General features: G+C 42.9%; 2 protein-coding genes across 5 annotated transcripts in view; one reads left to right on the top strand and one right to left on the bottom strand.

Moving 5' to 3' along the window:
- Window positions 1-7648, bottom strand: part of FKBP15 (FKBP prolyl isomerase family member 15) — a 42539-nt gene extending 34891 nt beyond the window's left edge. For all 3 annotated transcript variants that reach the window (XM_060757446.2, XM_060757449.2, XM_060757447.2), the window contains exon 1: window positions 7493-7648. In XM_060757446.2, coding sequence (XP_060613429.2) covers window positions 7493-7545 — 53 coding nt within the window. In that variant the 5' untranslated portion in view covers window positions 7546-7648. The remainder of the gene's footprint in view (window positions 1-7492) is intronic.
- Window positions 7649-7756: 108 nt separating this feature from the next.
- Window positions 7757-24278, top strand: part of SLC31A1 (solute carrier family 31 member 1) — a 29918-nt gene continuing 13396 nt past the window's right edge. The window contains exons 1-2 of one of the 2 annotated variants that reach the window (XM_060757451.2): window positions 7757-7843; window positions 13355-13546. The gene's annotated coding sequence lies outside the window, so the exon portion shown is untranslated. Of the gene's footprint in view, window positions 7844-13354; window positions 13547-23436; window positions 23521-24278 lie in introns of those variants that run through there. The other variant, XM_060757453.2, reaches the window with a different exon arrangement.

The following is a 24278-nucleotide window of genomic DNA, read 5'->3' as shown; positions in this document are numbered from 1 at the left end:
CCTGCCAAAGATATTCCGTCCGCCAGGGCTCCGACATGGCAGTTTTGGTAGCTTGGACTCAGCGGATGCACACGACCATCAGTCCTTGCTGCTGCTTTCTCAAATGTAATTTCACCTTTTCCCCATCTTAAAGACCTAGCACTCAAGAGGAGCTATTTTGTCAGCTGGGATCTCCAAGAACAACCCTGTGTTTGCACAATCCTGAACCTATGGACCTTGCAAATGGAAAGCTCTCCTATATAATCCCAAAGCAATCCTGGGGATTTTTGCAGAAGGGAAGCTACCAACCACGTATGCCTGATAGTGAAATGTGATAAAGGACAGGGAGGAGGCCAGTGAGCCAGGTTTTTCTTCCTTCTATTGGGATATTAAGGAAAAAGGAACCTTTTGCCATGACAAGAGTTTGGTTTTGACTGTATGATCACAAGTTGCTCTATCATGTGCTTAATTAGCTTCATGGGAGGAAAAAGAAAGAAAGGGGAAGTAAAACAGAATGCTTTGGCGCCCACACAATCCCAAAACAGGAAATATCTCTCATAAGGTCCTGTTCCAGAGGCAGCTCTTATCAAAGGATTCCAGGACTACAACAATCTGAATCTCCTTGCTGGCATAAATTATGTAACTGTTTGCATTTGCCTGATGACAATAATAATAATAATAATAATAATAATAATAAACTTTATTTATACCCCGCTACCATCTCCCCAAGGGACTCGGTGCGGCTTACATGAGGCCGAGCCCAAAGTACATCAACAGTAAAAGCAATAAAAAACAATCAATACAACAGTTAAAATAAATCTCATACACAAAAGTAAACAATAAACAATAACAACAAGCATTTAAAACCTATGGCTGAAGAAAGGGGCAGTGTTGACATGTCCTTGAGCAGACCAATACTGAAGTCAATACTCTATTTATTTATTTATTTATAGCTTTTGACAATAATAATATTACCGAATATACTCGAACATAAGCCGCGTTTTTCAGCCCTTTTTTAAGGCTGAGAAGCCTCCCTCGGCTTATACTCAAGTCAAGGTTATTTATTATTTTACTATGTTATTATTATGATGATGATTATTACTATTACATTTATTATTTTGCTCTATTTATTATCATTATGATATTTTTATTTTACTCTATTATTATTCTATTATTCTATTACTGTATTACTCTATTATTCTATTGCTCTATTATTATTATTATTATTATTATTATTACTTTACTCATTTATTATTGTTATTATTACATTTATTATTTTACTCTATCATTATTGGAGCCCCCACTGGCGCGGTGGGTTAAACCGCTGAGCTGCTGAACTTGCTGACCAAAAAGTTGGTGGTTTGAATCTGGGAAGTGGGGTGAGCTCCTGCTGTAAGCACCAGCTTCTGCCAACCTAGCAGTCCGAAATCATGTGATCATTCTGCGGGAAGGTAACGGCGCTCCATGCAGTTATTATTATTACATTTATTACTTTACTCATTTATTATTGTTATTACTACATTTATTATTTTACTCTATCATTATTGGAGCCCCCAGTGGCACAGTGGGTTAAACCGCTGAGCTGCTGAACTTGCTGACCAAAAAGTTGGTGGTTTGAATCCGGGGAGTGGGCGAGCTCCTACTGTTAGCCCCAGCTTCTGCCAACCTAGCAGTTCGAAATCATGTAATCATTCTGTGGGAAGGCAATGGCGCTCCATGCAGTTATTTGTATTACATTTATTATTTTATTCTATTATTATTGGAAGGATACGTAAGCACATTTACTTTCAAGGTTAGAATAATGAAGTAATCAGAGTTGAACAGTCTTATCTTAAATTACAGTGTTATGTAAATATTCAGAAACATTTGACCTACTGATGCTTCAATTAATATAATTTTATTGGTATAATTAATATTATTTATCTATTTCTCACCCTCGGTTTATACTCGAGTCTATACGTTTTCCCAGTTTTTTGTGGTAAAAATAGATGCCTCGGCTTATACTTGAGTATATATGGTACTTCTAAAATTTCTGGGAAATCTCCAAACAGGAATTTAAATCCTTCCAAATTGGAAGATGTCACTACAGTATCTTATTTTGGGAAGCTCATTCTGCTGTCTGAATTTCCAGTCATTCAGCTTCTCAATTGCTTTTAAAAGTTTGGAATTCCAATACTTTCTATATCATTCTCAAGAGAATGAGAGTTAGGAATGGGTTAAGATTATAAGGATTGGAAACTTAACTTTGGAGACCCAAAGAGGAAATGGACGGTTACAGGATATTCAATTCTAAGACAAAGAAATCTGGTGATAATATTAAATTACAATGGTGGGATTCGCTTAATCCCTGTATGAACGCTTCCTCAGACCGCTGTTCTTCTGGACTCTTTTTAATACTTTTGTTTGTGAAGCACTTCCAAGAAAAAAATACAGAAAAATTGGGGGACGCTTCCTGTTTTCTTCCCCCAGACACTGGTTAGAGATATAACGCCTTTTCCTTTTAAAAGCTTACTCAGCAAGCAACTACTTAGATGCAATACTAATGTAGTCCACCAATGCCACTCCATCGAGACTCTCTATTGCACAACCTGACCCTCAGTTGTCTTATCTTACAACGCCTTTCCAACACTCAAAGGTCAGATAATTGCCTCTATCACCCAATTTTAATTTCAAGACAAACAACTGCTTAACAATGTATTGTCGAAGGCTTTAATCGCTCGAATCACTGGGTTGTTGTGTGTTTTCTGGGCTGTATGGACATGTTCCAGAAGCATTCTCTCCTAACGTTTCGCCTGCATCTATGGAAGGCATCCTCAGAGGTTGTGAGGTCTAATGTATTGTCAAAGGCTTTCACGGCCGGAATCACTAAGTTGTTGTAGGTTTGTTCGGGCTGTATGGCCATGTTCTAGAGGCATTCTCTCCTGACATTTCGCCTGAATCTATGGCAAGCATCCTCAGATGTAGTGAGGTCTGTTGGAACTAGGAAAATGGGTTTATATATCTGTGGAATGACCAGGGTGGGACAAAGGACTCTTGTCTGTTGGAGCTAGGTGTGAATGTTTCAACTGACCACCTTGATTAGCATTTGATGGCCTGGCAGTGCCTGGGGCAATCCTTTGTTGAGAGGTGATCAGATGTCCTTGATTGTTTACTTTCTGTTGTAATTTTATAGTTTTTTAATACTGGTAGCCAGATTTTGTTTATTTTCATGGTTTCCCCCTTTCTGTTGAAATTGTCCACGTGCTTGTGGATTTCAATGGCTTCTCTGTGTACTCTGACATGGTGGTTGTGAGAGTGGTCCAGCATTTCTGTGTTCTCAAATAATATGCTGTGTCCAGGTTGGTTCATCAGGTGCTCTGCTATGGCTGACAAGAGAAAGTAAAGAAGCAGGCACATCTAATCACCTCTCAATAAAAGATTGCCCCAGGCACTGACAGGTCATCAAATGCTAATCAAGGTGGTCAGTTGAAACATTCACACCTAGCTCCAACAGACAAGAGTCCTTTGTCCCACCCTGGTCATTCCACAGATATATAAACCCATTTTCTCAGTTTGTTTATTTATTTCTCGCATTTCTACCCCGTCCTTCTCAACCCCCAAAGGGGAACTCAGGACAGCTTGCAATGGGCCATTCCAACAGACCTCGCTACCTCTGAGGATGCTTGCCATAGATGCAGGCGAAACGTCAGGAGAAAATTAATAATAATATTAATAAACTTTATTTGTACCCCACCACCATCTCCCTGATCGGGACTCGATCCAGCTTACATGAGGCCAAGCCCAAACAACAATTACATAAAATAAAACCGAAAATGCAAATACTAAACAATAATAACATCATTACATAAAACAAATGAAAACATAGCAATATAAGATTACAATAAGCACAATCACAATGACAATGGGCAAGCTACATGTAATGGATAAAAGAAAGGCTGATTAAAAGCAGATTAAAAACTCAGGCGAGATAAAACAGAAAGATTATTTGCGGAGGAGAGCTCATTATAGTGGAGGTCGTGGAACCAAACTTTCCCACAAGGGGGGGATGCCTCTAGAACATGGCCATATAGCCCGAAAAAACCTACAACAACCCAGTTGTGAGGTCTGTTGGAAACCAGGAAAATGGGGTTTATATATCTGTGGAATGCACAGGGTGAGAGAAAGAACTCTTGTCTGAAGTAGGTGTGAACCCCATTTTCTTATTTTCCAACAAACCCCACCACCTCTAAGAATGCCTAGAATGCATAGATGCAGGTGAAACGTCAGGAGATAATGCTTCTGTAACATGACCAAACAGCCTGGAAAATACACAACAACCCAACTGCTTAACACCCAGAAATTCCTTACAATAACAAGGAAACTACATGGTTTGCCAACTATTCTGGAAGAATAGCATGCTGAAATATTAAAGAGAGGGGGTCAGAGATGTGTAACAACGGAAAAATCTCTCTGTAAGGGCAGCATCGGGGATCTAGAAGGAGGTTCTTGAAACAGTAGAGCGCTCTGTTCTTTTCTCTATAATAGTAGAGACATAGAAGAGCTTACAGTTTCCAATTAGTGGATCTGCTCTGACTCACATTAAATAGGAAAGAGAACTGCTCTGTTTGTTCCATTACACCACTTAGGAAACATAAAGGAAGGATGAAGAATATTTGGTCTGGTTTGATGAGTTTTCCGGGTTGTTTCTTGTCTGGAGTTCCCCTATGTTTGAGTGTTGTTCTTTATTTACTGTTATAATATTAGAGTTTTTTAATACTGGTAGCAGACAAGAAACAATCAGGGACAGCTTATCACCACTCAACAAAGGATTCCCCCAGGCACTAACAAGCCACACCTAAAAACTGTCAGGCCATCAAATGCTAAGCAAGGAGGCCAATGGCAATATTCACACTTGCCTCCAACAGAAAGAGATCTTTCTTTCTCTCACCCTGGACATTCCACAGATATATAAACCCTAAATGTCAAAGAATATTTAGTATACCAAGTTTTTAAACTAGGGCATTAAAGATTTTCTGGGGAGGCCCTGCTCTTGCTCCCGCCTTCTTCGCAGATGCGTCTGGTGGGGACGAGAGACAGGGCCTTCTCAGTGGTGGCCCCTCGACTGTGGAATGCCCTGTCTAGAGATATAAGATTGGTTCCCTCTCTCCTGACTTTCCAAAAAAATGTGAAAACCTGGCTTTTTGAGCAGGCCTTCCCAAATATGGCATAGCTAAACGGAATTATGGAACTACTGATAACACAATGGAATAATGATTTAACATGGAGACGCTCATGATAATGTTTTCAGGCTTTGTATGGTTTTTATATTTTTATATCATATGCTATTGTTTTTAAAAGATTTTCTTGATTGTTTTTACTTGTTATAATTGCTGAGGCATCGCATGTATATGTGAACCGCTCCGACTTGTGTCTGGGCTGAGAGGGGGGGGCATATAAATATAGTAAATAAATAAATAAACTTTGTGTTTTCTCAAATACATCACAACTGTACCCTTGGTTCGCTTTAGAACCATGGGCAATCCATGGTTCTAAAGTACTTACAAAACTAAAGTTCTGGTTGTGAAAATTTCAGAACTCTAACAAAACTTTCAAAATTAAATTATTACTAGCCGTCCCTTGCCACGTGTTGCTGTGGCCCAGTCTGGTGATCTGGAAAAAGTAATAAGAAAGTGTTGGTTCCTAATATATGCAATTTCGTTATGCTTGTGGGTAAACAGTATTTCTTGCTGTTTCTTTGTCAGTGTTGATATGGAGATTGTCTGGTTTGCCTACTGTGGAACATGCAACATATAATTGTCCTTCTTTAGGGGTCCCTTTCAAATCTATGATACTATATCTATGTGTGTGTGAATCATATCTATCTATCTTATATCTATGGCTGGATGGCTCTTTGTCAGGAGGGCTTTGATTATATATTTTTGGCCTGGTGAAGGGAGTTGGACTGAATGGCCTTAAGTATTTTCTGTTGATCACGGGGGTTCTGTGTGGGAAGTTTGCCCCAATTCTGTTGTTGGTGGGGTTCAGAATGCTCTTGGATTGTAGGTGAAATATAAATCCCAGTAACTGCAACTCCCAAATGTCAAGGTCTATTTCCCCCAAACTCCATCCATGTTCATATTTGGGCATATTGAGTATTCATGCCAAGTTTGGCCCAGATCCATCATAGAATCATAGAATCAAAGAGTTGGAAGAGACCTCATGGGCCATCCAGTCCAACCCCCTGCCAAGAAGCAGGAATGTTGCATTCAAATCACCCCTGACAGATGGCCATCCAGCCTCTGTTTAAAAGCTTCTAAAGAAGGAGCCTCCGCCACACTCCGGGACAGTGAGTTCCACTGCTGAACGGCTCTCACAGTCAGGAAGTTCTTCCTTGTGTTCAGATGGAATCTCCTCTCTTGTACTTTGAAGCCATTGTTCCGCGTCCTAGTCTCCAAGGAAGCAGAAAACAAGCTTGCTCCCTCCTCCCTGCCCAGCTCCTTAAGCCGCTCCTCATAGGGCTGGTTCTCCAGACCCTTGTTCTCCAGACTCATTGTTTGAGTCCACAGTGCTCTCTGGATGTAGGTGAACTACAACTCCCAAACTCAACATCAATGCCCACCAAACCCTTCTAGTGTTTTCTGTTGGTCATGGGAGTCCTGTGTGCCACGTTTGATTCAATTCCATCACTGGTGGGGTTCAGAATACTCTTTGATTGTAGGTGAACTATAAATCCCAGGAACTACAACTCCTAAATGACAAAATCATTTTTTTTTTAGTGAAGGACATACATTGGGTTGTTAGGTGTCTTGTGTCCAAATTTGGTGTCAATTCCTCCAGTGGTTTTTGAGTTCTGTTGATCCCACAAACGAAATTTTGAGAGTTTTGTTAGAGTTCTGAAATTTTCACCACCAGAACTTTAGTATTGTAAGTACTTTAGAACCATGGATTGCCCAGGCCTATGGAGGGAGCCCCCAGTGGCGCAGTGGGTTAAAGCACTGAGCTGCTGAGCTTGTTGATCGAAAGGTCGCAGGTTCGATTCCGGGGAGCGGCGTGAGCTTCCGCTGTCAGCCCTAGCTTCTGCCAACCTAGTAGTTCGAAAACATGCAAATGTGAGTAGATCAATAGGTACCGCTCCGGCGGGAAGGTAACGGCGCTCCATGCAGTCATGCCGGCCACATGACCTTGGAGATGTCTACGGACAACGCCGGCTCTTCGGCTTAGAAATGGAGATGAGCACCACAGCCCAGAGTCAGACATGACTGAACTTAATGTCAGGGGACTACCTTTACCTATGGAGGGGGAAGAAACACTCTGCACATGCTCAGAAGCTGGAGGGATTAACAAAAAGGAAGAAACACTCTGCACATGCTCAGAAGCCTTTGCAAGGAGAGGCTGAGGACGGGCAAATGTGGGAAGGCCCTCCCCTCAATCTGGGCAGGGAAGCGGAAGTACCCCCTTTCCCCACTTCCGCTTGGGCCTGCTTCCAACTCTCCCTCAGCCTTCCTCTGGGAAGCGACCTTTCTGTTTCCCTCACCCTCCGGTTGGAGACAGGAAGTCCGTGTCATCCTCCTCGGCGGCCCCGAACATCCTCGCCTCCCTTCAGCCTCCTTTTCCTCCTTTCTGAGGGAGAGACCAAATTTACCACACTGTCGCAAAAAACCCGGCGTCCTACGGGTCGCTAAATAGTCCAATCTTCTTCCGCTGAAAATGAGGAACCCGCCAATAGGAAGCCCGGGATGGGAAGTGGGCGGGGTTTTACGGCGGAGAGGGCCAATCGGGAGGGAGGGCGGCGAGCACGTGACGGCCCGGCTGGCCAATTGGAGGGGCGGAGCGTGAGGGGACACGTCTGAAGGGACGAAGAGTCGAGGAGACTTGAAGGGACGAAGTGAGTGAAGGTTTAAATGGAAGGAGGAGGAGGAGGAGAGGGGAAAATGGCCTGTTATGATTGTAATTCATGTTGTTTGGCTTGTGTGTGTCTGGATCTCAGGCCTGGCCAAATTTGAGCCCTCCCGGTGTTTTGGACTACAGCTCCCATCATTCCTAACAGCCTCAGGCCCCTTCCTTTTCCTCCTCAGCCGCTTAGCGGCTGAGGAGGAAAAGGAAGGGGCCTGAGGCTGTTAGGAATGATGGGAGCTGTAGTCCAAAACACCGGGAGGGCTGAGGAGGAAAAGGAAGAGGCCTGAGGCTGTTAGGAATGATGGGAGCTGTAGTCCAAAACACCGGGAGGGCTGAGGAGGAAAAGGAAGAGGCCTGAGGCTGTTAGGAATGATGGGAGCTGTAGTCCAAAACACCTGGAGGGCTGAGGAGGAAAAGGAAGGGGCCTGAGGCTGTTAGGAATGATGGGAGCTGTAGTCCAAAACACCGGGAGGGCTGAGGAGGAAAAGGAAGGGGCCTGAGGCTGTTAGGAATGATGGGAGCTGTAGTCCAAAACACCTGGAGGGCTGAGGAGGAAAAGGAAGGGGCCTGAGGCTGTTAGGAATGATGGGAGCTGTAGTCCAAAACACCTGGAGGGCTGAGGAGGAAAAGGAAGGGGCCTGAGGCTGTTAGGAATGATGGGAGCTGTAGTCCAAAACACCGGGAGGGCTGAGGAGGAAAAGGAAGAGGCCTGAGGCTGTTAGGAATGATGGGAGCTGTAGTCCAAAACACCGGGAGGGCTGAGGAGGAAAAGGAAGAGGCCTGAGGCTGTTAGGAATGATGGGAGCTGTAGTCCAAAACACCTGGAGGGCTGAGGAGGAAAAGGAAGGGGCCTGAGGCTGTTAGGAATGATGGGAGCTGTAGTCCAAAACACCGGGAGGGCTGAGGAGGAAAAGGAAGGGGCCTGAGGCTGTTAGGAATGATGGGAGCTGTAGTCCAAAACACCTGGAGGGCTGAGGAGGAAAAGGAAGGGGCCTGAGGCTGTTAGGAATGATGGGAGCTGTAGTCCAAAACACCTGGAGGGCTGAGGAGGAAAAGGAAGGGGCCTGAGGCTGTTAGGAATGATGGGAGCTGTAGTCCAAAACCCCTGGAGGGCTGAGGAGGAAAAGGAAGGGGCCTGAGGCTGTTAGGAATGATGGGAGCTGTCGTCCAAAACACTTGGAGGGCTGAGGAGGAAAAGGAAGGGGCCTGAGGCTGTTAGGAATGATGGGAGCTGTAGTCCCAAACACCTGGAGGGCTGAGGAGGAAAAGGAAGGGGCTGAGGTTGTTAGGAATGATGGGAGCTGTAGTCCAAAAGACCTGGAGGGCTATGGAGGAAAAGGAAGGGGCCGGAGGCGGTTAGGAATGATGGGAGTTGTAGTCCAAAAGACCTGGAGGGCCTAGGTTTGCCCATAGCTGATCTATATGTAGCAATTGAGGATTTTGGAGGCTTACCCATGTCTTGTGTTCCATCTCTATTCTGTGCGTTTCAATATGCAGTTTCTAAAAATGCATTTCAATATGTATCTTATATCTTATATACAAAGACATTTTAATATGTCTACTTGTAGAATTTTGCAATGTTTCTATGTTTTGATTCTGCCCTAACCTGCCTCAAGCCACGAGGCGACTCAGGTAAGAAATTAAATTATTATTATTTGAAACACCACAAGATGAGTCCACAGCAGACAAGATCACTTTGCTGGCTGTTGTATTGGATCACGCGTCGGACACTTCCCAAGTGTCTAGGACTGTGTGATATTATTATTATTATTATTATTATTATTATTATTATTATTATTATTTGAAACACAACAAGATGAGTCCACAGCAGACAAGATCACTCTACTGGCTGTTGTATTGGATCACGCGTCGGACACTTTCCAAGTGTCTAGCACTGTGATATTATTATTATTATTATTATTATTATTATTATTATTTGAAACACAACAAGATGAGTCCACAGCAGACAAGATCACTCTGCTGGCTGTTGTATTGGACCACGCGTCGGACACTTTCCAAGTGTCTAGCACTGTGTGATATTATTATTATTGTTATTGTTATTATTTGAAACACAACAAGATGAGTCCACAGCAAACAAGATCACTCTGCTGGCTGTTGTATTGGATCACACGTTGGACACTTCCCAAGTGTCTAGGACTGTGTGATATTATTATTATTATTATTATTATTATTATTATTATTTGAAACACAACAAGATGGGTCCACAGCAGACAAGATCACTCTGCTGGCTGTTGTATTGGATCACGCGTCGGGCACTTCCCAAGTGTCTAGAATTATTATTATTATTATTATTATTATTATTATTATTATTATTAGAAACACAACAAGATGAGTTTACAGCAAACAAGATCATTCCTGGTGGGGACGAGGGACAGGGCCTTCTCAGTGGTGGCTCCTCAGCTGTGGTACTCCCTTTCTGGGGATAATAGATTGCCCCCCTCCCTCCTTTAGGAAAAGAGTAAAAACCTGGCTCTTCGAGCAAGCTTTTGGAACCTCAGTATTGTGAATGAATATGGAACGGCTTAACAATGCAAATGGACATGGGTTTAAATCTGGATGTCATCGATTTTTATAGTTTTAAGTTGTTTTTTATATGCATTTTATTATGTTATTTAACCAGTTTTAAATGATGTATTTATGTGTTTGGCATCTAATTGTTACCAGTCTGTACGCTGCCCTGAATCGCCTTCGGGCTGAATAAAAGTGTGGTAATAAAATAAATTCTGCTGGTTGTTGTATTGGACCACGTGTCTAGGACTGTGTATCGGCGAATAACGTGCGCAGGTGGCCTTCTGCAGCTAGAAGATGGTAATTTTGTCAGCGCCGATTGTGTTTAAGTGCAGGCCAAGGTCTTTAAGCACTGCACCCAGTGTGCCCATCACCACTGGGACCACTTTTACTGGTTGTTGTTGTTATTATTATTTGAAACACAATAAGATGAGTCCACAGCAAACAAGATCACTCTGCTGGCTGTTGTATTGGATCACACATCGGACACTTCCCAAGTGTCTTGGACTGTATTGGCAAATAATGCATGCAGATCCCAGTAAGGTGGCCTTTTGCAGCTGGTAATTTTGTCAGTGCCAATTGTGTTTAAGTGCAGGCCAAGGTCTTGAAGCACTGCACTCAGTGTGCTGATCACCACTGGGACCACGTTTACTGGTTTGTGCCAGAGTCTTTGCAGTTCGATCTTTAAATCCTAATATCATATCAGCTTTTCCATTTGTTTCTCTTCAATCCTGCTGCCACCTGGGATTGCAACATCAACAATCCATACTTTTTTAACACAATTGTGAGGTCAGGAGTATTGTTCTCCAAAACTCTGTCTGTCTGAATTCGGAAGTCCCAGAGTAGTTTGACATGTTCATTTTCTGTAACTTTTCAGGCTTATTATATTTGTAATTATAATTGTTATTATCATTATTGTTGTGTGTGTATGTATACACCCACACACATGGAAAATATACACGCGGACTCCACATTTGGGAGTCACACTGTTGCAGATTAGATGGATATAGGATCTCTAGGGCCCATTCCACCTCTGAGTAAAATCCCACATTATCTGCTTTGAATTGGAATATCTGGCAGTGTGGACTCAGATAACCCAGTTCAAAGCAGATATTGTGGGATTTTCTGCCTTGATATCCTGGGATATAGGACTGTGTGGAAGAGGCCATAGTCTCTCTAGGGACCTTTCCACACAGCCCTATATCCCAGAAAATCACGGCAGAAAATCCCACAATATCTGCTTTGAACTGGGTTATCTAAGCCCACACTCAGATAATGTGGTATTTTCTGTCTTGATATCCTGGGATGTAGGGCTGTGTTGAAAGCCCCTAGGACTATCCAAAGGGGAAGCTACACAGTCTTGCTGAAGGTTTTCCATGACTGGACTCACTGGGTTGCTGTGAGTTTTTCAGGCTGCATGGCCATGTTCCAACAGCATTTTCTCCTGATATTTTGCCTGCATCTGTGGCAAGTATCCTCAGAGGTTTGTTGAGAGGTCTGTTGAAAGTGAGGCAAGTGGTCTGTATGTATATGATTCTGTGGATTGTCAAGGGTGGGAGAAAGAACCCTTGTCTGTTTGAAGCAAGTGTGAATGTTGCAGTTAGCAAGTTTGAATAGCATTGAGTAGCTGCAAAGTCAATCAGTGAGGGTATCTGCATAGAGGTAGCCTGGGCTTTGTCGCCTGGAGGCATCCTTTGTTTGAGTGGTGTTAGCTGGCTCTTGATTGTTTGCTGTCTGGAGTTCCTGAGTGGTGTTCCTTATTTAATGTCTTGTTACTTGTGTTTTTTTTAAAATACTGGTAACCAGATTTTGTTCATTTTCATGGTTCATTCTTGTGTTTATTGTAATGTTATTTTGTTACTGTATTCATATGTTTTTTTTATGTAATTCTGATGATGTTGCTTGTTGTTTATGTTTTGGTTTTATTTTGCTGTAATATGTTATCCGGGCTTGGCCCCAGGTAAGCCGCTCCGAGATGGTGGCGGGGTATAAATAAAGATTATTATTATTATTATTTCTGTTGTCCACAATTAAAAGCATAACAATACAATTTAAAATCAAGGCAAGACTAGAAAGAATCTCAGAAACCAAGGTTCATATTTTCTCTCTTGGTGAAAGCTGCTTTTTGTTGACAGAAGGAAACTGGCACTTTAAATAAATCATGCTTGTGTTGATCTAAGTCTCGCTTCTTGCCTTCGTGTTGAATAGAGGCTTGTATGGTTTGGATTATTTATTTATTTTTCTCATCTCTGCCCTCGTGATGACATAGCCATCAGGCACTTCCTGAAGGAGTTGCCAGATCAAGGTGGATAAACATTTCAGGCATCTGGAAAGTTAGGCTGAGACCTATTACTCCAGAAAGGGCTTTTTCAGCTTTGGGCAAGGCTGCCTTTCCCCACTGGATGCTGACTGTTCGACTTTGAAACCTGCAGGTGTAGCTCAGTCTATTCTGCTGTGCTTTCAGAAAACCGAGAACACCTTTAGTTGCTTTCTGGGCATTTGGCCAGATTCTGCAACTTTTTAAAAATGCCTTGGCAAGAAGAGTTGGCAGCATATTCTCCAAAAGGGATTAAAACTTGATTTGCAAAGACTTTTTACACATTCAGGTGCATCCACAATGTGGAATGAATGCAGTTTCCCCCACTTGAACTGCAAAGGCTCAATGTTGCATCGTCATAGGACATTTAGCATAATGCCAACGGTTTTTTTATAACTTTGTTTGTGTTTTTAAATGCATTTTAACTGTAACCTCAACTTGCTTCAGACACAATAAATAAATCAGAAACAGGATGTATATCTGTCAGGAGTGCTTTGATTGAGTGCATGACGGAAAGGGGATGGCCCTGGAGCCTCTCTTTCAATTCTGTGATCCTCTAATGAGAAACGAATGGTGCACTTTACTACGCAGCATTTCGTGTTTCAATGGTTCTCAGAGCTGAGTCAATAGTCCAATGTTGTTCTTTCTTGGCAGTGAACCGATATTCAGTGTCCTGTTGCCAAGAATTCAGGCTAATGCTGAGTGGGTGTTTCCAAAGCCGTGGTGAGCTGCTCCAGAGTGAAGGTTGATGTGTTCCTGAATTGTCCACCTTCTGGCTGGAGACGTGGCTCTTCTCTACCTCAAGCAGAACAATCACAACAAGGTAGAAGTACTTCCAACGTCTAGGTGAGTTATCCTTTCCTCTCATAGCAGCTATTGAACTTTGTGTGTGTGTGTGTCAGGAGCGACTTGAGAAACTGCAAGTCGCTTCTGGTGTGAGAGAATTGGCCGTCTGCAAGGACGTTGCCCAGGGGATGGCCGGATGAATCGAAGTTTTTATCATCCTTGTGGGAGGCTTCTCTCATGTCCCCGCTTGGGGAGCTGGAGCTGACAGAGGGAGCTCATCCGCCTCTCCCCGGATTCGAACCTGCAACCTGTCGGTCTCCAGCTATTGAACTATGGTTCCTTTAATAATAATAATAATAATAATAATAATAATAATAATCTTTATTTATACCCCGCCACCATCTCCCCCAATGGGGACTCGGAGCGGATTACATGGAGCCAAGCCCGAACAATAAGTTACAATACAAAAAATACAAAATTACAATAAAATAAACAACATAACATTACAGAATAAAACATCGAAGCATATAAACAACATAAAAACCAAACATAATGACAGATGTACATAAAATGATTTAAAAACTCCGGGTCTTGAGACTCTTTTTAAAGGTTTCTAAAGTAGGGGAAGAGATTGTTTTTGTTTTTATGTACAGGAATGGGGTGATTGGTTTGTATATGGAAGAGACTGAAAATACAGAAAGGATGGTACTTTTTGACATAAGGAAGGTAGGGCATGGTTCATAACTGGGTCAGGTTCCAAATAAGTACAGTTGGTCCTTCATATTTGTGGGTTTGACTTTTTATGGATTTGGTTCAAATATTGCCTCTAGGGATCTTTATATTTTCTGATGCAATGCTGTGATTGGCTTCTGCAAGAAGTTGAGCACAGAGTCATGCTAAAGGAGCTAGAGCGGTGTTTCTCAACCTGGGGGTTGGGACCCCTGGAGGGGTCGCCAAAGACCATCAGAAAACCTATATTTATGATGGTCTTAGGTGCCCCTTTGGCAGAGAAGGCTGAAGATCTTGTTATGAGTTATTTATTGTTGTATTGTTGTTGTTATGTTTTATGATGTATTGGGCTCGGCCTCTTGTAAGCCGCACCGAGTCCTGCGGGAGATGGTAGCGGGGTATAAATAAACGTTTTTTATTATTATTATTATTATTATTATTATTATTATCTCTCTCTCTCTGTCTTCCTTTTTGGAAACAGATGTTGAATCCTCCCACCAAAGGCCCTCCTCCGCTTTGATTGGCCAGCCTCTCAGCCAAAGGAAGGGCTGTTTCTGAGACTCCACGTAGGAGAAAAGAGAGCATGCCTGCTCAGTGCCTGTCAGCATGGTGCGCATATGCAGGCAAGGGAGAGCGGGCGAGGCATGCCAGCAAGTTCCTTCAAGGCATGGGAGTTCTGTGTGGGACGTTTGGCCCATTTCTCTTCTTGGTGGGGTTCAGAATTCTCTTTGATTGTAGGTGAACTATAAATCCCAGCAACTATAACTCCCAAATGTCAAGGTCTATTTTCCACAAACTCCACCAGTGTTCACATTTGGGCATATTGAGTATTTGTGACAAGTTTGGTCCAGATCTGTCATTGTTTGAATCCACAGTGCTCTCTAGATGTAGGTGAACTACAACTCCCCAACTCAAGGTCAATGCCCACCAAACCCTTCCAGTATTTTCTCTTGGTTGTGGGAGTTCTGTGTGCCAGGTTTGGTTCCATTCCATCGTTGATGAATGAAAATACATCCTGTGTATCAGATATTTAAATTACGATTCATAACAGTAGCAAAATTAGGGTAATAATAATAATAATAATAATAATAAATTTTATTTATACCCCACTCCATCTCCCCCAGGGGGACTTGGTGCGGCTTACATGAGGCCAAGCTCATCAGTGGAGTACATACATTGTAATACAAAAACATAACAATAAAGAACATAATTATATAAGGTGCAAAGAAATATAATAAACAACACAGACAATATAAAACATGCATTTAAAAAAGTAGCAACGAAAATAATTTTATGGTTCGGGGTCACCACTACACGAGGAACTGTATTTAGGGGTCATGGCATTAGGAAGGTTGAGAAACACTGACCTAGAGATTCCTAACTGAATGCCAGTGAAATGTGTTGGGTTCATTTTCCCTGCACAAAATGGCTTGGAGGAAGGGAGACACTTTAGATCAGCTTGGGGGTTAATAATTACACTGCAGGCATACACAGTAGATCTGGATGCAGCTTGGCAATGCTGTTGGAAGCTACTTGGTGTAAACTTTGAACTGATGCGGAACTTGCATGGGAGGAATGCCAGCTCTGCTTGGGGATATTGATCTGCTAGGAATGGGGGCAAGACATGTAAACCTCCATTGGCTGTTTCTGTGTTACTACATTCAGAATGAGTGAGTGTCAGGAGCGAACCAAACAGTTGTATTGCATTAAAAACAAACCAACAAACAAAACACAAAGTTTTCAAGCTTGGTATTCTATTAAATGTCCTTTGACCAGTATCTGGCCACTTGAAATGCCTCTGGTGTTACTATAAGAAGTATGGTGCATGTGGCGGGGCTTAGGTTGCATTGAAGCAGGTGGTCAGCTCTTCTCCACACTCGTATGTCATGGGTTCCACTTTGTAGCCCCATTTCTTAAAGTTGGCTCTGCATCTCGTGGTGCCAGAGCGCAGTCTGTTCATCGCCTTCCAAGTCGCCCAGTTTTCTGTGTGCCCAGGAGGGAGTCAATGGTATCAGTCATTGGTTGAGGTTCTGGGTTTGAGCCTGCCACTTTTGGACTCTTGCTTGCTGAGGTGTTCCAGCGAGTGTCTCTGTAGATCTTAGAAAACTATTTCTTGATTTAAGTTGTTGGCGTGCTGGCTGATACCCAAACAGGGGATGAGCTGGAGATGTCTCTGCCTTGGTCCTTTCACTATTGGCTGCTACTTCCCGGCGGATGTCAGGTGTTGCAATACCGGCTAAGCAGTGTAGTTTCTCTAGTGGTGTAGGGTGCAGACACCCCGTGATAATGTGGCATGTCTCATTAAGAGCCACATTCACTGTTTTAGCATGGTGAGATGTGTTCCACACTGGGCATGCATACTCAGCAGCAGAGTAGCCTAGCACAAGGGCGGATGTCTTCACTGTGTCTGGTTGTGATCCCCAGCTTGTGCCAGTCAGCTTTCATATGATATTGTTTCTAGCACCCACTTTTTGCTTGATTTTCAGGCAGTGCTTCTTGTGGGTCAGAGCACGGTCCAGCGTGACTCCCAGGTATTTGGGTGTGTTGCAGTGCTCCAGTGAGATTCCTTCCCAGGTGATTCTCAGAGCTTGGGATGCTTGTCTGTTCTTAAGGTGAAAGGCACATGTCTGTGTTTTAAATGGATTAGGGATCAGCTGGTTTTCCCTGTAATAGGCAGTGAGAGCACCTAGAGCTTCGGAGAGCTTCTGTTTAACCATCTCAAAGCTCCCTGCTTGAGCGGGAATGGCACGATGAAACATAGATGAAACTCTCTGTCCCTTCTGGTAGTGGCTGGTTATTTTGAACATGTAAATGTTGAACATAGATGGAGTGAGCACGCTCCCCTGAGATAGGCCATTCTTCTGTTTCCGACATCTGCTTCTCTGGCCCTGGAACTCAACAAAAAAGCTCCTGTTTTGTACCAGGTTTCCTATGAGGCGGGTGAGATGGTCGTCCTTTGTGAGATTATATATTTTTCTCAGGAGGAGGCGGTGGTTCACAGTATCATAAGCTGCTGACAGGTCTATGAAGACAGCTCCTGTGATCTGCTGCCTTTTAAAGCCATCTTCTATGTGTTGAGTCAGGTTCAGCACTTGCGATGTGCAGCTTTTGTCTTTCCTGAAGCCAGCTTGCTGTGGAATCAGCAAGCTGAGCAGTGATGGCACGATCGTCAGCATAGATGAAACTCTCTGTCCCTCTGGCAGTGGCTGATAATGTCTGTACATATTGAACATTGATGGAGCAAGCTTTGGAGAGGCCATAAGAGCACCTATAGCTTTGGAGAGCTTGTGTTCAACCATTTCAAAGCTCCCTACTTGGGCAGTGATGGCATGATCGTCAGCGTAGATGAAACTCTCTGTCCCTTCTGGCAATGGCTGGTCATTTGTGTAAATGTTGAACATTGATGGAGCAAGTACGCTCCCCTGAGGCAGGCCGTTCTTCTGTTTCTGCCAGAATGGTTCCTCTTTACTCACCGTATTGCGGGGATTCACTCTTAGCAGGTTTTGCTTCTTCCCAAGGGGTTAGGTGTGGGCTATTGAGATTGCCAGGTATTTACCGATAGCCTATTGCAATAAGATCAAACATTATGTCAGTGTTTTCCTTGGTGACAGTGCTCCAAAGGCTGCGGCTTGAACCAGAGGAGGTGGGGAGTATTTATCCAGGAAACTTTGTGAAATACAATCACGTAGTGTCCAATCTTTGCCAGCTAGTAAACAACAGTGTTGAGTTTACGGGAAGTAGAATGGATGAGGAAGGTGACCTTAACACCTTTCTGTTGTGCCTCTACACTGCGTCTCTAACACAAAGTATCCCGACTTGTTGCCTTGCCCAAAATGAGGGGGTGGCTTGTGTTGACATCAAGATAACTTTGTTCTAATTATCAGGTCTGTTAGTTGCATTGTTAGAAATTGTGACAGTATAAGGCAGGGTGTTGTTGTCATCTCATTCTCTGGAAGTATTTAGCAGAGGCTGGATAGCCATCTTTCAGGAGGGCTTGGACTGGATTGGACAGTTAAGTGGATCTGGAATTGGCTAAGTGAATGAACCCAGAGGGTGATTCTCCCCAATGCTTCCTCTTCATCCTGGAAAGAAGTGATGAAGAAGCAGGAAAATTGCATTCAAAGCACTCCCAACAGATGGCCAGCCAGCCTCTGTTTCAAAGCCTCCACAGAAAGAGCCTCCACCACATTCTGGGACAGAGAGTTCCACTGCTGAACAGCTCTCTCTCACAGTCAGGAAGTTCTTCCTAAAGTTCAGGTGGCATCTCTTTTCTTTCCTATAGTTCGAAGCTATTGTTCCACGTCCTAGTCTCTTAGTCGCAATAAGAACATAGGAATACAAGTTCAAGGTCCTTATACCTGTGCTAAAAATAACCGGGAGCTATTGAAGAAACCCTCTTATATTTCTCATGACTGTTAAGCATGCAGGTACAGGATCCTAAGAGCATTAGATTCTTTTATTTGAAGCTCAAAGGCATTCCATTTTCAAGATAAAGCGGTCCAACCTGTCTTTCCAATGGTTTCAAAGGAGCTGGATGTGAATCGTTTTAGCACAGGTTGTTTCGTTGTGTTGGCGGCATCTCAGTTAATTATCACTGAGTTGCCAACTTGTCGCACGTAATAAAACTGAAGCACCCAAGCTGCATGGAGCGTGGGATTTTATGATGTTGAGGGTGTGGGTCCATTTGGGATTTCGGTTTTCAGAAGCTTCAACTGAAATCTCTAATTTTAGCCCTCAAACCTGCCCTCGACGTATACATGAAGTCGACTTATATGTGATGCAGGATGCAGTGCAGTTGTTCATCAGCTTTAGCGGCTAGAGTTCTTAATTTGTTCCATCCATAGATGATCCAAAAAGCTATAGACCAATTTCCTTGTTGTGCCATCTTTACAAAGTTCCAGAGAGACTTATTTTGCATAGAATTATGGAAATAATAGAGCACTGTATGATTCCACAGCAAGCTGGCTTCAGGAAAGGCAAAATCTGCATATCACAAGTGCTGAACCTGACTCAGCACATAGAAGATGGTTATGAAAGGAAGCAGATTACAGAACCTGTCTTCATAGACCTGTCAGCAGCATATGATACTATAAATCATCGCCTTCTCCTGAAAAAAAAAGTATAATATATATTTGTATATATATACTAGCTGTCCCCTGCCATGCATTGCTGTGGCCCAGCCTGGTGATCTGGAAAATGAAGTAATGAGAAAGTGTTGGTTTCTAATATGTGTAATTTTTTTATGCTTGTGGGTAAACAGTATTTCTTGCTGTTTCTTTGTCAGTGTTGATGTGGAGAGTGTCTGGTTTGCCCACCCTGGAACATGCAACATATCACTGTCCTTCTGTAGGGGTCCCTTTCAAATCTATGATACTATATCTCTCTGTGTGTGAATCATATCTATCTATCTATCTATCTATCTATCTATCTATCTATCTATCTATCTATCTATCTCTATGGCTGGATGGCTCTTTGTCAGGAGGATTTTGATTACGTTTTCTTGCCCAGATGAAGGGAGTTGGATTGGATGGCCTTAAGTATTTTCTGATGGTCATGGGGGTTCTGTGTGGGAAGGCTTGCCCCAATTCTGTCGTTCGTGGGGTTCAGAATGCTCTTTGATTGTAGGTGAACTGTGAATCCCAGTGACTACAACTCCCAAATGTCAAGGTGTATTTCCCCCAAACTCAATCTGTGTTCATATTTGGGCGTATTCAATGCTTGTGCCAAGTTTGGTCCAGATCCATCATTGTTTGAGTCCACAGTGCTCTCTGGATGTAGGTGAACTACAACTGCCAAACTCAAAGTCAATGCCCACCAAACCCTTCCAATATTTTCTGTTGGTCGTGGGAGTTCTGTGTGCCAAGTTTGGTTCAATTCCATCATTGGTGGAGTTCAGAATGCTTTTTGATTGTTGGTGAACTATAAATCTCAGGAACTACAACTCCCAAATAACAAAATCATATTTTTTGAGTGATGGTCACTCCTTGTGTTGTGAGACGTTTTGTTGCCAAATTTGGTGTGATTTTGTTCATTGGTTCTTTTGTTTTTAAGGTACTAATTACGCACAGAGCATTTTTATATATATAGATTACATGTTTATATTTATATTACATGTAATATTACTAATAATATTACAATATAATGGTATAGTACAATATAGTAATATTTAATACTGATATTGTACTATGCTAATAATATAATATATTGTATGTATATATATCTTGTAAGCCGCTCTGAGTCAACTTCATGGTGAGAAGGGCGGCATATAAATGCCCTAAATAAATAATATTACAAAGTACTACCACCTCACCCGCTTCATAGGGAATCTCCTACAAAACAGGGGCTTTTTTGTTGAGTTCCAAGGCCAGAGAAGCAGATGGTGAAAACAGAAGAACGGCCTGCCTCAGTGGAGCGTGCTTGCCCCATCAATGTTTAACACTTAAACAAATGATCAGCCACTACCAGAAGGGACAGAGAGTTTCATCTACGCTAATGATCATGCCATTACCACTCAAGCAGGGAGCTGTGAAAGCTTTAGGTGTTCTGATTGCCTATTACAAGGGAAAGCAGCTGATCCCTAATCCATCTAAAACACAGACATGCACTTTTCACCTTAAGAACAGACAAGCATCTTGAGCTCTGAGAATGACCTGGGAAGGAATCCCACTGGAGCGTTGCAGCATACCCACGTATCTGGGAGTCACCCTGGACCATGCTCTGACTTATAAGAAGCACTGCTTGAGTATCAAGAAAAAAGTGGGTGCTAGAAATAATATTATATGAAAGCTGGGGATTATAACCAAACACCATGAAGACATCTGCCCTTGCACTTTGCTACTCTGCTGCTGAATATGGAACACATCTCACCATGCTAAAACAGTGGATGTGCTCTTAATGAGACATGTCACATTATCACAGGATGTCTACGCCCCACACCACTGGAGAAATTACTGTTTAGCTGGTGTTGCACCACCTTATATCTGCCGGGAAGTAGCAGTCAGCAATCTAAGGACCAAAGTAGTGGCATCTTCGGCCAATCCTCTGTTCAGATATCAGCCAGCACGCCAATGCCTTAAATCAAGAAACAGCATCCTAAGATCTATAAAGATACTTGCAGGAACATCTCAGCAAGTGAGAGTCCAAAAGTGGCAGGCTAAATCAGTGGCTGAGACCGGATATGAAACTCCCTCCTGGGCACACAGAAGACTTGGAAGGCACTAAATTGACTCCGCTCTGGCACCATGAGATTATTTATTTATGTATTTATTTATTTAAAGCATTTATATTCCGCTATTCTCACCCCGAAGGGGACTCAAGGCGGAGCACAACATATAAACAGTAAACATTCAATCCCGAAACATACTAGACCATACATATATAAAAACCTTAAAATCGCTTATCTTGACGTAAAACTCTAGTTAAAACTGTCTCAAAAACCATATCGAATTTGGTTGCCATACTAAGTGTTCCTATCGTCGCCACATTACACAGTCCCAAAGGCTCAGTTCCACACCACATTTTTATTATCCTTCTAAAGGACAAGAGGGAGGGGGCTGACCTGATCTCATTAGGAAGGGAGCCGAGAGGCAATCACTGAGAAGGCCTTATCTCTCGTTCCCACCAAATGCGCCTGTGATGGTGGCGGGACCGAGAGCACAACCTCCCCAGAAGATCTTAATCTCTGCTGTGGTTCATAGAGGGAGATAATAGAATATGAGATGCAGAGCGAACCTTAAGAAACGTGGCCACAAAGTGGAGTCCACAACATGCAAGTGTGGAGAAGAGCAACCACAGACTACTTATTACAATGTGGTCTGAGGCCTGCCAGGACCCTCTCACAGTGATACCAGAGGCACTCCAAGTGGCCAGCTCCTGGTCAAAGGACATAATCTCCAGAGGACAGGAGCAGGATTCAAAATGATCTTGACAGATTAGAGAGATGATTGGCCAAAACTAACAAAATGAAGTTCAACAGTGACAAATGCAAGATACTCCACTTGGGCAGGAAAAACGAAATGCAAAGCTACAGAATGGGGGACGATGACTGGCTCGAGAGCAGTACGTGTGAAAAAGATCTTGGAGTCCTCGTGGACAACAAGTTAAACATGAGCCAACAATGTCATGTGGCGGTAAAAAAAAGCCAATGGGATTTTGGCCTGCACCAAGAGAAGCATAGTGTCTAGATCTAGGGAAGTCATGCTACCTCTCTATTCTGCCTTGGTTAGACCACACCTGGAATACTGTGTCCAATTTTGGGCACCACAATTCAAGAGAGATATTGACAAACTGGAATGTGTCCAGAGGAGGGCGACTAAAATGATCAAGGGTCTGGAGAACAAGCCCTATGAGGAGTGGCTTAAAGAGCTGGGCATGTTTAGCCTGAAGAAGAGAAGGCCGAGAGGAGATAGCCATGTATAAATATGTGAGAGGAAGTCACAGGGAGGAGGGAGCAAGCTTGTTTTCTGCTTCCCTGGAGACTAGGACGCAATGGAGCAATGGCTTCAAAGTACAAGAGAGGAGATTCCATCTGAACATGAGGAAGAACTTCCTGACTGTGAGAGCTGTTCAGCAGTGGAACTCTCTGCCCCGGAGTGTGGTGGAGGCTCCTTCTTTGGAGGCTTTTAAACAGAGGCTGGATGGCTATCTGTCAGGGGTGATTTGAATGCAATATTCCTGCTTCTTGGCAGGGGGTTGGACTGGATGGCCCATGAGATCTCTTCCAACTCTTTGATTCTATGATATAGCGTAATGCAGAGTTTTAAAAATTTCATTAAAAATGCATTTTAACTGTACCCTCAACTTGCTTCTGACACAATAAGTAAATAACCTAATACATAAGTCAAAGACAGCTTTGGGGGCCAAAATTATGGACATAATTGTATCTCAGTTGGATACGAGGAAGTGGTTTAGAACATGAAAACGATAATATTTTTTTAAAGGGGTGGTTGAGGACATCAGCCATGCCATTGTGTTCTCGAGTCTTTAAAAACAAAAACTGCAAAGACACCTTGCTTGGGAATTCAGAGTATATACATAGCTCAAAATAATACATTCTTCCAGTTGTTTCTGTTGATATTATTCTTCTCGTTTGAGCTGGACATCTTGAGCAGGGGGTGTTTACTTTGGCAAGGAAGCCCTTTCAGCTGGCAGGGTATATGCCAGGAAATTGAATTAACCGAGAGCAGCATTTTAGTCTCATGATGCTGAGCACAGTGGGTCAACTGCGAGACTGGAGTGAATGAACAGCTCCGGGTTTCGTCTTTTCTCGAGTCTGAAACTGGGGTGTGGGGAGAACTTGGCGAGAGGTAAGCTTCTCTAACAACATAATTGGGGGGTTAGCGGCAAAATATGTAGTTTCACAAGGCATTTTGCCTTCTCTGCTTCACTAAACTACAACTCCTTATGATTCTTATGATGCACATTTTTTGTTCCTGGGTTATAAATGTCATTTCCTAATTGGTTCTATCAAAAGCATGGAAAAGGTTTATTAAACTACCAAAACTTTCAAGAAAGATGTCCTGCAGCACATTTTGCTCTATTTTTTCAATGAATATCTCATAGAGTTGAAACCAATTCAACATAGCTCAGGAGAGAATGCTTCTGGAACATGGCCAGACAGGCCGGAAAACTCTCAGCAGCCCAGTGATTCCGGCCATGAAAGCCTTCGGCGACGCAATTCAACATACATTTGTGGCAGCCACAAAAACAAAGTTTCTGGAATGTAACAACTACTTTCAAAAGAAGTATCGCACAATAAAATGGGAAATAACACTTTCAAAACAGAAAATGCTTCAAATTTTGTTACAAAGTGCAATCAACACAGATTTTATATACTCTTTTATGTGTTGTGTATTTAACTGATTTCTGTTCCTTGTCGCATTCCATAAGGCAGTGTTTCTCAACCTACCTAATACTGCGACCCCTTCATACAGTTCCTCATGTTGTGGTGACTCCCAGCTATACAATTATTTTCGTTGTTACTACTAGCGCCCACTTTTTGCTTGATATTCAGGCAGTGCTTCTTGTAGGTCAGAGCACGGTCCAGGGTGACTCCCAGGTACTT

Source organism: Anolis sagrei, chromosome 11 (genome assembly GCF_037176765.1).
Source record: "Anolis sagrei isolate rAnoSag1 chromosome 11, rAnoSag1.mat, whole genome shotgun sequence".
Taxonomy (NCBI): domain Eukaryota; kingdom Metazoa; phylum Chordata; class Lepidosauria; order Squamata; family Dactyloidae; genus Anolis; species Anolis sagrei.
Note: the sequence above shows the minus strand (reverse complement) of the source record. Positions and strands in the feature narration are given on the sequence as shown.